The sequence below is a fragment of the Columba livia genome, chromosome 1 (genome assembly GCF_036013475.1).
Source record: "Columba livia isolate bColLiv1 breed racing homer chromosome 1, bColLiv1.pat.W.v2, whole genome shotgun sequence".
Classification (NCBI taxonomy): Eukaryota; Metazoa; Chordata; class Aves; order Columbiformes; family Columbidae; genus Columba; species Columba livia.
In genome coordinates this window covers 118754076-118767413 of record NC_088602.1, presented here as the reverse complement: position 1 = coordinate 118767413, position 13338 = coordinate 118754076, and the positions used below count along the sequence as shown (strand labels likewise).

At 43.8% G+C, this 13338-nt stretch overlaps 1 protein-coding gene across 2 annotated transcripts in view; it reads right to left on the bottom strand.

Annotated features, from left to right (window-relative positions):
• SLC9A7 (solute carrier family 9 member A7) overlaps nt 1-12928 on the bottom strand; it is a 75922-nt gene extending 62994 nt beyond the window's left edge. For both annotated transcript variants that reach the window (XM_005502643.3, XM_065075107.1), the window contains exon 1: nt 12544-12928. In XM_005502643.3, coding sequence (XP_005502700.2) covers nt 12544-12802 — 259 coding nt within the window. In that variant the 5' untranslated portion in view covers nt 12803-12928. The remainder of the gene's footprint in view (nt 1-12543) is intronic.
• Nucleotides 12929-13338: the final 410 nt, after the last annotated feature.

The window sequence follows — 13338 nt, the reverse complement described above, 5'->3', positions numbered from 1 at the left end:
TTATGTTCTCCATGCAATATCCATCCAATTTATGGTTTAGGACAATAGAAAGAGGGCACCTAAGTTTCTTCAGTTGGCAAGTTTTTCTGGTGTCACTGGAAAACAAAATATACGATTCCCACATGTAAAATGGTATATTTTCTATACCAAATAAAGTACACATAAATACCATTTCCAATCAAGTGAAGCATCAGAAAACTGTCTCCATGTTCCCATGGAGGCTATTACACAAGAACAGGTTATTCCGGAAAGTGAGTGCTTCAATTCCGAGGCAGCACGTTGTGTGTGGGTACACACACATCGGGCAGAAATGTGACCAGTTCAAGGATCTCAGTGTCCAGCAAACACCATGAAGATATTGCATCACTTAGATTCTGGCACTTTGCCGTCATTGCAAAAGCTGCCAACTTTTGTTCTTAAGCATTGCCCTTTTCTGCAATTAAGGGATCTGAAGATCTCAGAAGATTACATTCACTTAAAGACTATTTTTTACAAATTTGTTATAATCTAGTGTTACAAATTGAGTTAATTTCCTTACTTGCCATTCCAAGAAAATTCTATAACATAACCCTGACAGTAAATAGTTGTCAGTGGTCCAAGTACTTTGCCCATGAGTCAAACTTCAAGCCTTATTTGAAAGCCCAAGGACTGAGAAGTAGGCCTTGCTTTTAACATAGGCTATTAGCAAGTTAAATAATGTTAGCTTAATTCTTGTTACAATTAAATATTCCTAGAGAGAATAGCATCTTTATCTTTCACTTCACAAAAACACTGATTCAAATAGCATTAATTAAAAAAAAAACATCTAAATCAATACCCACAGAACCAGGAGGACAACTGAGAACACAGCAACAACGCAAGAGAGGGTCAAGGAAAGAAGTTACTTACAAACAGAAAGAGTTTAATCTGAACACAATTATTCTGTGCCTTGAGAAGCAAAATATCAAAGGAGTCAATGTTGCAATGAAAGCCTGGACTGTAACTATGCAGAGGTAGGAACTAATATATTGCATATATGTTACCTAGAAAGAACCTGAAGAGCTTAAACAGCTCACAGGGAAAAGACAAGACACTGATAACGTCAGTGGTGCTTGGGGAACCCAACCTGAGCAGTGGAGAAGTCTGTGGTAGCAGGAGGCAGAAAAGTGACAAGTTACTTCAGCCCTTCTGAGCTTGAGCTAGTTCCCATGTGTCCCCAAGAGGCAGGGAAGTGAGCAAGGAATTTTAGATCTACTTTTGCTTTTTCTTCTGATTTATGGAGAGGAATCCAGGTTCTCAGCATTAGGATAAGCTATTGGATGCAACTTGGGGAGAAACAGAGAAGTGTCAACAAAAGTTTTAGGCCATTCCCACAAAAAAAAGTTGGCAAGCAGAATAAGTACAATATTTCTTTCAGAACAGCTAAAAGACAAGATCAGAAAAGAATAGTCAAATCCACAAGAACCATTAGAGGGCAAGATTTATCTGTATCTATCTCAGCACCTCACGTATGAAGAAAGAAAAAGGAGGCTACCAAAATCCAGACAGACATCATTCTCCAAGTTATTTTGGAGTCCCTAGTCTACCTTGGAGCTATGGTAAATGTAGCAGCTAATACAGAATTCAGAGTGGGTTTTGGGTTTGTTGGTCTGTTTCTGTTTAAAAACAAAACTAAGTTCAAGCAGTACCTAAAAGACTGAGGACCCAATGGCGGGGCCTTAGCATCAGCAAGCTAAGAAGAAAGTGTTCATAAACATGAACTAAATTGTGCTTACAGTTCCTGCCCTGACCTTCCAGTGTTTAGGAAAGGGGCTAAGCCATATGTAATACAACACGTAATGCAGTTTACCATATCCTGAATTAGGCTTGACAAAACACATACATACCTGATATCATAAGTGCCTGATGCAATGGGAAGATTAGGTATTTGTGGCTGAAGTACAGAGAACAAGAAATAACTGTCCTATGTTTTACATTTTGGAAGAGATCCCAAACCCATTAGGGTAAAAACCTGAAAATTTTGAAATAAATACACTCAAGCATTTGCCAGTAAAAGCAATAAACTCTTTTTATGGTTCCCCGAGGTTAATTTATGGGGAAGAGGGACAAAGTGCTAGGCATCACCAGGATATCTATGTCGACATGTCTCTGTTTCATGCAGGCACATGTAAAAACTGAGTATGTTGCAACTATATTTAGTTACTGCAGCTTAACAAGCAGGTCACCATTAAAAAATCACTCACTTGCTCTTTAGTCATGCAGTGCTGAGGAAACAGTTAATTTTATGTCCATGCATCTCTGTAAAAGATCATTAGGAAGATGGTTACCCACCAGATTTTTTGGAAGCCCAAGAAGTCTGTGTGTGTTGTAAGGAGGCACCCTCTCTCAGAGAGAGATTTGGGAGCAAAGTCCCTAAGAACTTGGTAAGTCAGAAATTCAGAGAAAAATTAAACCTGGTACAGAAACACTACCTTTCCATTCAAGCTCCTATAGTCTGAAAAACATGTCTGAGGCTCAGCAGATAAACACATTGCTCTAACACATGCGAACATGGTTGAAGAAGTGTTAAAGGTTTCTAGAGACAAAACACAACTTCATAAGCAAAATACTTGCCAAGTCAGATACACTATTTTGAGGAGATGAAAAGCAATAACAGTAAGGCTGTAGTGTCGCACTGGCACTCAGTTGCCCACATGAAAATCTTTTCCAGACTTAAGACTATATCCCGGTTTTAGCTGGCACAGAGTTAATTTTATTCCTAGCAGCAGCTGATAACACACTGATGTTCTAGTTGTTGCCGAATGGTCAGGGACTTTTCAGCTTCTCATACTGGGCTGCCAACGAAAATGCAGGGTGTGCACAAAAGGTTGGGAGGGGACACAGCTGGGACAGCTGACCCCAGCTGAGCAAAAGGGATATTTCAAACCATATGACATCATGCTCAGTATATAAGGCTGGGGGAAGAAGGAGGAAGCAGGGGGGGATGTTTAGAGTGATGGCTTTTTTCTTCCCAAGTAGCCATTATGCCTGATGGAGCACAGCTTTCCTGGAGCACCTGCCTGCCCATGGGAATTGGTGAATGAATCCCTTCCCTGGCTTTGCTTGTGTGCATGGTTTTTGCTTTACTCATTACATTGTTTTTTTCTCAACCCAGGAGTTTTCTCACTTTTTACCCTTCTGATTCTCTCTCCCATCCCACTGTGGGGCAGGGAGAGTGAGTGGCTGCGTAGGGCTTGGTTGCCAGCTGAGGTTAAACCATGACAGACTACTTTACTCACACCATGTCTTCAAAATGTTCACCTTCTTCCAGGAAGAACTCACTGTAAACAGTGTCTGGTGGGAATATGTTCCCTGTAAGACTCTAGTATTGTAGATAGGTATGACAAAACCGTACCTTTTATGCTGTGCAGCAGTCACAACTGTCAACATATAAAGCTTCACGACAACTAAAAAAGTAGAAGTGCTCACCTCAATCCTGTGAGCCAGGAAAGGGCACTACAACCAACCTTGCTAGACATGTCTTTGGAAAGTCACACACAGTCACCCTTCTGTGTTCTTAATATACAAGATTACATAATATTTAACTATAATATCAAAGATAACACAGGAGGAACGATCAGGTGGCACTTCCACAGTAGGAATGGGCCTTTACACAAGTTTTCTTCCTCAGTGTCTATGACTATATCTTCCAGGTGTTGCAGAACTGCAGCATAGCCCATGATGCCAACTCCAGGCCCTGCTTCACATCTCCGGTGAATGCCTCTTCCACCTCAGGTGGCATATCCCTCCCAACTAGCGAAGGGGATCCCTATGTGCGTCAGTTCAAACTCCTCTATTGAGTCCAACTTTTAAATTTTACTGGAGTTACAGTCACTTACATAGCAAAGCTAAAAGCCAGCTGGAATAAGTTGATGTATCAGGCCAAGAACAACAAGTTTAAATGAGGTATCTAGAAGCAAACACAAAGCATGGATTGTATTTTCTCACTCTCAACCACTTTAGGTCATCAACTTCATCCTCATACACGGACAAGCAAATACAGCATCAATTAGGTGGAACCAAGCAAGGTCTTTAGTAATTGCCATTATACAAAAAAGCAAACCCAGGTCCCTTTCAAAGATGCCCAGATGAAGCCTCTCCTGCTCCATTTTTTTTTTTTTTTTTTAATACTTCATAGTCTGTAAAAGTAGAGTTTGTAATTCATCCACAAAAACATCCAGATCCCAAGACTGCAAGTAACAGTGCTGGGTATACAGGGAACGTAAATACACGATCTCCAGCCTCAACAGAGTTTTGGATGGGGGAAAGTATCCAGCTCCGTAGTAGGTAACTTGTATGTTCAGCAAAGGCTGTAAAGCAAGTTCTCTAGCTGTAGAAAGAGTGGAATCTGGGGTTAAACATTAGCAGTTTCCTCAGAAATAAGACAGTCTAAGGAAAAACAGTCAAGCTTTCTCACAGTTAAGTAAACTATTCCCAGGAGAAGTGCCACTACACAATTGGTAAGCACAATGAAGACTGACATGAAGGAAAGAGCAAATAGGAAGGATTGTGCAGCAGTAAAACAGCAGCACAGATGTATATAGCATTTTAAATGCAGGTCCTTTTCACCGCTGAATAGCTTGATATTAAGTGCTAAGTAGGGAGAAAAAAATTCTCAGAATTAGTGTAGAAACAGATAGTATCCATTCTAACGGATTCAAAGAGTATAAATCAAAAGATAGTCATATATCAAGTGTCCCACAATTATTTTTAAACTATCATCAGTTATAACATCTTCCTATTAGTATCTCATATTCAAAGCCATGGCAAAGATTAACTGCAGTTTTCATATTTAATCCAATTATTGAAATAATGGGATAGTATCCAAGCCTCAGAAGCAATGACTACATTCTCAGTGGGCTGGCACTGAGCATGGCCACAGCATGACCTGCTGCAGAGCTGACACAGGGAAGAACCTCACACACAGGGGACACGAAGCCACACCAGCAGCTTTCTCTTTGATTAGCTGCTGATGGTAAGAGTCACAGATGCATCCACACACACCCAGCACATTGAAGACTGTCATTTTATGCACAGACAAGTTAATTGCATTTTAGAATACATTTATACCATACTGCTGTTTCCACCTTTTTTTTTTTTGTTAAGAATAGTCCCCCAGCTTTGTAATGAAAGAACAGAAGAACAAGTCAAATAGCACCCACTTAAAAAAAAGTCTCCTCAGTGCTAATTAACTTTTATTAAGCATAAGTAAGAAGTGGAGACAACGATGGAGAGGGATGGCATTCAGAATAAGCATGTCACTTTATTTAAACTTCTCCACAAAGCCAGCACACCAAGGTGTCCGTCAGACCCACAGCTCTGCTGTTCAAACTGCCCCCTCCAAAAGGCTGATGAGGTTACAGAGGAGGAACTAGCAGCACACACATAATATGTGCACTTAAAGTTTGCACCAGGCATTTCAGCATCCTCCAGCTGCCTTTAAAACCATTCGCTACAGAGCTATTTCAACAGGGCAGGGGCATTTTGAAAAAAACAAAGAAACAAAAAAATGCAACAAAACACTACAAGCAGAGAAAACTACAGCGATGGAAAATCAGCCCAGACTACAGGAGATCTATGAGCCCTCACTCCAGCACAGCTTTATGGGCAAAGCTACCCCATTGCTGGGCCAGCTGTGTAGCTGCACAGCCAAATGCACAGACACCTCCCAGCAGCAGCGCTGCACCTACAGCAGTTGTGCCAGGACAGACCTAGCAGGCAGGCATGCCTTCTTTCTCCATGCATCACTTGCCCTTGTATCAAGAGAAGAGCAAGAGCTTAAACCCAGCCTTTGAAATAAACACAAAATACCGAAGCCAGGAAGAAAGCAGAGAAACTACATGCCTCCCCTGACTAAGAGCACAGTTCATCTCCTGTAATTGAGGGGGAACGTTCGACTATTTCTCCCTGATTTAAAATTAAAAAAAACAACAAAAAAACAACCAGCCAACCCAACCAACCCACCCCACAAAAAAAAAAAAACAACACTAAACAAAAAAAATACCAAACAACCACACCAGCTTCTTCCACCATAGCTTTCAAGGGCCTTTAGGTACTTCTAAAGGTAAGTGAATTGTCTGATTTCAGGGCATTAAAAAAAAAAAAAAAAAAGAAAAAGCACTTCTATACCATTTCTCTTTTCTCCCTTCACACTCAATTAATTGCAGGCTGAAATGCTTTTTAATAGGGAAGGGAAAAAAAAAAAAGCAGTGCATTTGAGCTAAATTACCCATCTCTCTTAGATACAGAAAAGATCTGATCTGCTAAGAACAACTGTGTGTTTTTTACAACACTAATAAAATCCCTTCAAGATAAATACCCTTCTAAAAAAATAATTGCTTGTATCACATCCCTTCAATATAGACACCACTTAGTCTAAAGCAGGGGGAGAAAGTCTATATTCAGTATTAAATGAGGATAAAGCATTAATCCCGAGTCAAAAATAAGGATTCTATTAAAAAAAAGTCTACAAGCTGGTATTTCTGGCTGTCAGAGTGGAAACAGCAGCCTTGAGTTACATATTGAGACTATCTCCTGAACATAGCAGCAGTTCAGCAGCTCAGTGCCAGCCTCAGCACATGAACAAGGCAAGAGCACCCACGGTACTCAGCACCTGTTAAAGTGCTTGATAGAAATGGCAAAGTATTTTTTACTCAGGCCCCTAGCAGGCCAAGATGCATAGTTCTGAACTGCAGGAGGTGTCCTGCAACACTGATAAGTTCTGAGGCTTTTTTTTCCTTTACAATAGCTGACCTGTGGTTCCTGCCTCAGATTTCTGGTTTCTAGATCAGTACGAGGGTGGATACTAACACCTCTACCTAATGGAGTGAACAGTTACTCAGATAGCAGGGGGTGAGGGTGGAAATATCCCCCTACCAGAGGCAAGGGTAAGAACTACAGCACATGCAAAGGAACACCTTCCCCTTGAGCCCCCGGCTGGTGGCTACAACTGTGTGGGGCTGTTGGGCAGCACCAGCTTTAACAGCCACTTATGTCACCAAAGGCTTCCTGACATAGAGGAAATCCAGGGTTGCCATTTCTTTCTTCTTTGGCTCATGCCATTTATCAGAAGGGTATTCTGGTGCTGATATGATAGAACATCTAACGAAAGCAAAATTAACAAACAAAAAATGAACTAATTTGTCTTAAATGCTATTAAAACCACTGCCTTCCTCACACCACCACAAAAAAAACCAAACAAACAAAAAACACCACAAAAAACCCAACCACACACTACAATTTCCCCCCTCAAAAAAAAAAAAAAACAAACAACAACAACAAAATCCTCCTCCCCCCATATCACTGCTATGAGGACTACAGCTGCATTGTACTCCAAAGATACTTCAGAAACATTAGCAATATATAAGCTATCCAATTACCCCACCTGAGGAGCAAATCTGAAATACAAATAGGTTAATAATAGACATATCGCGTTTGTTAAAAAAATATCTATCACAAGATAAAATAACTTCCATCCATTTCAGGCCACAAAACAAGCTTACAGACAAGATTTGCAACATAATTAAAATGTCCTGAGCAGTCACCAAATTAACCAAGACCCACTTTGAAAATCTATAATCAAGAGATTTTAAATAATATCCAAGAAGACAAGCGGGTTGCCAGGGAAAAGATAATATTCTCAAAACTGGGTGCTCAGTTATGGTCCTAAATCTAGTATTAGAGGCTTATATGAAAACAGCTTATTAAATACCAACACTACAATTAGTTTGATGGCAGTGGAGATGCATTAGATCATCTCTAGCATGTGTAGAGGCTTGAGTTGTAACAGAGAGCACTGCAGCCAGGTGAGCTAAAAATAGGCCTCTTCTGTATCTAGTCTGTGGATACAGAAACCTAGTCTGATACAGAGTATCTGAAAACAAATTTGATAATTTTATCCTGAACATTTACTTCTTATCTCTCCTGTCTTATCCACAAAAGGAACTTTAATATGCCTCTTCATATATTGTTTTTATTTCTCCATGCCCAAGTCCAGTTTTGCTTTTATCTGCAGCGCTGGTACATGCGACTCCCAGGCAGTTCCAGAACAACCCTGCAGTCCAGAAGGTACCTGGTAGGACTGGCACCTGCGCTGATGTGCAGGTTGCCAGTTACCTAACTTATCACTTATGAAAAGGGACAAATTTCCTAACGGGAGCGAAACCACCAGATCTGCCGAGACACACCTACATATCCAAATTTCTGCTTCCTAAAGAACAGAGTGCTGGGGAGACACCGTCAGTTCTCATCCTTAAGCTCTTCCCCAAGCTCTCAAGGCACATGGTCCATGTCCTGTGGTTCCCTACCACATGGGGATGCTCCTCAGCAAAGAGTGAAGAAACCTGCCCAACACAGAGCTGCCCTACAGTTCAACCTCTTCAGAAAAAACACAGCTCAGAACGCTTTACCCTTGGGACTCAGACCACCCTAAAGTAAAGTGAGCATCATGGTCACAAATTGGAATGCATGTGTCAGCAAAGTCTCAATCCCTTAATTGCTCTGTTGTGGGTTGGTTTGTTTTTGTTTTGTTTTGTTTTTTAATTGCTCCATAATGACTTGCATTAGTAATACTGTTGCTGGAGCAGCTGCAGAACACTTGACCCATGCAAGTATTTAGCTTTCATAGAGCAATACTTGTTACAGTTTCAAGACCAGAATTCAATTGTATTTAGCACTTAGTAAGCCAATCACCTTGTGGAATGACCTGTGCATAATCACAGTGTGATGACACAGTGCATAATCAATTCAAATCAACATTGCACCTGAACATGCAGCTTTAGGAACAAAGTATTTTAAGACATTCAAAAGTTAAGTCCCTTCCTCTTTCACATACACAATTGTCAGATCTAGCATGTACAGCTGAGGTCTGTAACTTTCACATCACTTAGTCAAAAAGAAGATTCTAAGATACACATCACAAAAAAAGTGGCACTGAAAGTCATTAAACACTCATGTAAACTTAATGTTATTTCACATCTTAACAGATGTTTCCAGAGAAAGATACTTAACACATCAGAATAATACAGACACACAAGCAGTGACTGTCTGTTGAAGAGACAGTAGCTATGCAGGAAATAAGAAACATGGAAAGACTACATAATGATCTTAATGACTTTTTCATCTTCATTCAAAGCAGCTAGCATGATGAAGTTACACAAAACACAGCCAATCTGAACAGAGCAGTAGCCTTTGTTCTGTTGAGAACAGGGTAATTAGACCACCACACTGAAACTGTCAGGCATGACAGATGCCTCCCACTCAACAGGCAGCAGAAAAAAATGCTACTCCAAGCCTGAAAGAATTGCAGACTTGGGCAGCACCAGGAGTACTTGGGCCACAGATGTTTTTAGCTAGGTAAAACACACTCTGTCTTTAACAGAAAGGTGATTGAATCAGCAGAAGAAACATCATGAAAATAGAAGAGGATGTGCTCATATATGGATTCTCAGAAAAGTGAGAAGTGCTGGTTAAAGCTCTGGCTGGAGGCAGCTGCTCTGCTCACCGTTTCAAGCCAATAGTGCCATTTGATTCCTCCTGTGCGCAGTGAAAGAGTTCTCATTGCACATGACTGTCAACTAACATCCTAGATAAGAAAAAAATAAATCCAACTCCATTACCTCTTCTTAAAGAACAAAAGAAGCAAGCATCCATCAAGGCCTGCAGTTCTAACTAGCTCAGGTCAAATGCGTATTTGATCCAACACAATCATCCAAAGGGTCAACAATTTGAAAACAACAGTTTTGGAGGGTTTTTAGATGCAACTAGCTAGTTTTTTGGGTTTTTTTTTTCCCAGGCCATTGTTTCCATGATAAAAATTAATCAGCACTGAAGTGCTAGCTTACTTCTCCTGTAAATGAAAGCCACTTATTCAGGTAGCATTGAAAACTGCTGTGATAGAAACACTGACTTTTCTGTTAGAAAAATTCAACACAAATGGGACAAGTGCTGTCAAGTTGACCATAAAACCATGTAAAAGTTACTTAGTGTGCAGAGTTTGAAGCCTACACCAATGTCATATTATGAAATACATCCTTATGAGAACAACTAGACACCCAGAACTGTTTCATGCCAGATACTTCTGGTTTTAGGACTACAAACTCTTTGGTTGAAATCTTGTCATATAATTTTGTGTTTAAGACAGACAGATCAAATATATGCATTTTAAATACATATACAGCTGGAGGGGACAGGAAGCAATGTGCATCTCTGAGATATCAAGTTTTCAGCAAAATAGAGACCTATATCTCAGTTTAACCACTATCTTTTAAGTGATAAGGAAGAGGATAACCAGTCTTTATTCTTCAAATAGGAGTTTATCAGAAGTATAACAGACAGTAAGTAGGATGCTTGCTGTGTTTTTTTCTTTGTTTTAAAGGAAGTCTGAAAAATGTTTAAGTGAAGACGGGCCTCAAAGTTTCGCTGGCATGAAGGCTACAGTGTCAAAAAGGAACTGAAGTCACTAAGCGTGTTTTCTTGGATGATTGGCACAACATGGCAATAGTCAGTTTGCTTGGGCGGAAGAAGAGCATGTGTTTTGGTATACTAAAGGAGTTTATCTATAAGGTGCATGTATTGAGAAAGGATCTGTGAAAATGAAAGTATTTAAACAAGAACACAACAAGAACATGCAATGGTTTGAGCCAACTGTTCAGTCGGCAGTGCTGCCTGTGGTGCAGAAAGGGCTACAGCACAGTGCCTTTCCCAACACAGAATACCAGCACTTGAACATCAAATTGGGAATCTAGCATCCATTTCACAGATCAGGAGCTAGATGTTACAGTAAATTAACTTGAGTTTAATGAGAGGCAGAAGTTCTCCAGTTGAACAATTTCTTATTTCCCACACAGCTCATCAAAATGCATACCCAAATGGCCTTGCTGCCCTGGTACTTGTATTGCATACGCTAGCACTCTCATGTACTCCAGATTTCCACCATAAAATAACCTAAATCACTGAAATTATCTTAAAACACAAAGGAACTTGCTGAAGGTGACAACAGCAGGGTAATATCTAAACAACATCTCCAATACAAACTTACTGTCTCTTCCAATTAGCACATATAGAGTTAATCGACTATATCCTGAGCACTATTCAGCTACTAAGCATTATTATGCTAGTGCACAGCTAACTTATATGCCCAATTGTTAATTTATCAGTTTTCAGCAACAAGCATACATGAAACAGACAGCAGTGCAGCAGAGATCAGTGACTAAGAGCAAATTGGGATGGTTTAAGAGAAGCATCAGCAGAGGAAAATTCCACTGCTTTGCAAGCAATCACGTAGCTCTCAAGAGCAGTAGTACTCATAGGGGAGGAAACAGTTCACTTTCCCCCTCCCCTTGAGTGCTGAATCTCTCATCTGTGGTTACCCTCAACATGCTCACCTCAACCAACATCATGCAGGTGTTTCTCACTGTTCAGCAGGAACCGATTCAGCTCACCAAGGAGAAGAAGTGCCCCTGGTGCTACATCAGTAGCCAATCACCATCAGACAAATCATTTTTTTAAACGGATGGCTGCTCCTCATCAGAACAGTTTAAGCTCTGCGTAGCAAAATGCGCAGGAAATACAATTGCCAGAGTTTGCAGAGCAGCGAGTACTCCACACAGTATGGATTGTTCAGGCTCACCTGTGGACCTCTGTGCCAGCCATTATTAGTACCAGGAAATAGCCCAGCTCCTCCTAATCATATGTACCCCACAAATGCAAGGGAGAAGACAGGTTCTGTTGAGTGGTTTACTTTCCCTTTACTCACACCCACCGGGGGAGAAGGGAGCTGGAGAGGACCAACTCAATCCACTACAGTTTTTCCCCCACCAGGTGGGCTCAGGAGGAGCAGCAGGCGCCATCTGGGGTGCCTGGGGTCACTGTAGTCAGTGGGTATCCAGCAAACTCGGGCCACCCGTGACAGCAGCATGTCACCAGTCGGTGAGCAAACCCCAGGGCATCAAAGTTTAAACACGCTCCTTTTCTCACGGTGCGGGCCACAGCACGGGGTTGCGGGGGAGGTATTCGGGAATCAGCACCGCGATGCACTGCACTGCTCAGCGCTTCAGATGGCCAGCGGTACCCCCGGCAAGCTGGGGGAGAGTCCCCGAGCCAGCACGGCCACCCTAACGCCAGGGGCCGGTGGCAGAGAGCACCTCTAGGCAGGACACCGCAGCGGGCCGTACCTCCCGCCCCGCTCTCCGGGTACCCGAGGAACAGCGCTGGCGAGGGGCGGGGATCCAGGAGCACCCCCACGGACGGGCTGTGCCGCGCCGGGGCTCCCTCTCCCCCAGCCAGGGTGCGGCCTACCCCTGCACGCCCGCCCGCCGGGAGGGAAGGAGGGGGGCGCGGGGCCGCAGCGCCGCATCTCGCCTCGGGCGGCGGGGGCGCGGCCGAGCACCAGGACCCGCCGCCACCTCCGGGCCACCTCCCCCCAGCACCTGCCAGGGGTGACACCGGCGCTCAGAGAGCCGCCGTCCCCCGGAGGAGCGGCGTGGGGAAAGCGGGGCTGAGGCGCAGTGCCGCGGCGGGACTCACCGTAGATCATGGCCAGGCCGGTCTCGTGGAGGAAGCGGACGCGGCGATGCTTGAAGAGCCAGATTGTGAGGATGGTGAGGGTGAGGAGCAGGATGAAGGTGAGAAGGCTCACGCTGTCCTGCCGGTGGCTCTCCTCCGCCTCCTTCTCGGTGGCGAGCTCCTCCATGGCGCTGCTGCTACTGCCGCCGCCGCCGCTCCGCTCCGCCGCCCGCAGCCCGCCGGCTACTAGCAGGAGAAGCAGCAGCACAGGCAGAGCCATGGCTGCGGGCGGGCGGGCTGCCACGGCTCCCCGTCCCACACCCGCGGCAGCAGCCCGCGGGCACTGCCCACCGCCCGAGCGGCGGGGGAGAAGGAGGGACAGACAGACAGAGGGAGGGAGCGGCCCCGGCGCACAAAAGCCCGCCCGCCACCGCCTCCCCCGGCTCCTTAAAGGCGCAGCCCTGGCAGCGGCAGTCTCGGCCGGGGAGCGCAGGCTCGCCCGCCGTGAGGACGCGGTGTCCTCCGTGCCCGGCGGAGGCGAAGCGGCGGGAGGCACCGGGTGTGGGGTACAGGACAAGGGGTAATGGTTTTAAACTAAAAGAAGGGAGATTCAGGCTACATATGAGGAAGAAATTTTTTACAATGAGGGTGGTGAAGCACTGGCTCAGGTTGTCCAGGGTGGTGTGAGATGCCCCATCCCTGGAGACATTCCAGGCCAGGCTGAACGGGCTCTGAGCAACCTGATCTAGTTGAAGATGTCCCTGCTCGTTGCAGACAGTTGGACTAGACGACCTTTGAAGGTCCCTCCTAACCCAA